Raw genomic sequence first — 921 nt, forward strand, 5'->3', positions numbered from 1 at the left:
GGCGTACCTGATCCATGAAGGACACGCAGGTAGGCACCATTCGGGGTCGGCGGCGGGGCGCTGGAGGGCCTTGGAGGTGAGGACAGGCGAGCTCGGGATGAGCGAGGCCTGGGCGACGGCAGCGAGGGCCAGAAGGGCGAAGAGGGCCAGGACGGAGCGCATGTTGTGTTTTGTTGTGTGGCGAAACGACAAGAAAAAAAGAAGATGGTCCTTGTTTTGTTGTTTATTGACGGAGTCCGATGATTTCATTGGCCAGGAAAATTATATCCAACCAATGATTTTCCTTCCGTAATCCCGGAGAAAATCTCCCAATCAAACCACGCCCATTGGTCGATCCTTAAATGAGCACAGCCACCTTAAGATGATATAATGCTGTGTGCGCCCTGACGAAGAAGACACTGTCGGGGCCAATGATCGTTGGTACACTCTAGTAGCCGTCGGAATAGGCCTTGGTCGGATACTCCTTGGTTGGGGCGAAGCCCTGGAGCTTGTAGAGGGCGTCCTTGATGGTGGTCAGGTCGACGCTGTCGGGGATGGGCTCCTTGTCCGTGTAGAAGCAGAACACGCGCGTGCACACCAGCTCCTCGTCTTGCACGACTGCATGCGATCGACAAGAAGTAACGTAGTTGGACAGTGATCAGTGAAATTGGCTAACGGTGCTGTGATGTGCGCGTAGTTGATAGAGCGGTACCGTAGTGAGGATTGGGCATTCCAGCAAGCGACGGGTGATCGATGACTGCGAGTGGAGTGGGGGAAGTTGAGGAAAAGAAAGTTACAAACTGTCAACGGGCGGCGCGCAGAGAAAAGGGGTGCGATGGGGAGAGTACTCTCACAGATGGCCATGCACGTCATGTTGGTGCTTCCGTATCTGCTCTTCTCCCAGCCCTGCGTACGCCTTGCTGCTTTAGTGCCAGCAACGGC

At 55.2% G+C, this 921-nt stretch overlaps 2 protein-coding genes across 2 annotated transcripts; both read right to left on the reverse strand.

The window, feature by feature from the left end:
* Positions 1–33: 33 nt before the first annotated feature.
* On the reverse strand, positions 34–162 carry ACA1_107750 (uncharacterized protein; the record flags this gene model as incomplete). Its single annotated transcript, XM_004332743.1, has 1 exon — positions 34–162. A coding segment is annotated over one exon (129 nt), but the record flags the coding sequence as incomplete, so codon positions are not given.
* Positions 163–427: 265 nt separating this feature from the next.
* On the reverse strand, positions 428–852 carry ACA1_107760 (uncharacterized protein; the record flags this gene model as incomplete). The annotated part of the gene is made up of 2 exons (XM_004332744.1): positions 428–597; positions 828–852. The coding sequence occupies 2 exons, from the start codon at positions 850–852 to the stop codon at positions 428–430; spliced, it is 195 nt and encodes a 64-aa protein (XP_004332792.1).
* Between the last annotated feature and the right edge of the window lie 69 nt (positions 853–921).

The sequence above is a fragment of the Acanthamoeba castellanii genome (assembly GCF_000313135.1).
Source record: "Acanthamoeba castellanii str. Neff unplaced genomic scaffold scf7180000084661, whole genome shotgun sequence".
NCBI classification, from domain to species: Eukaryota; Discosea; order Longamoebia; family Acanthamoebidae; genus Acanthamoeba; species Acanthamoeba castellanii.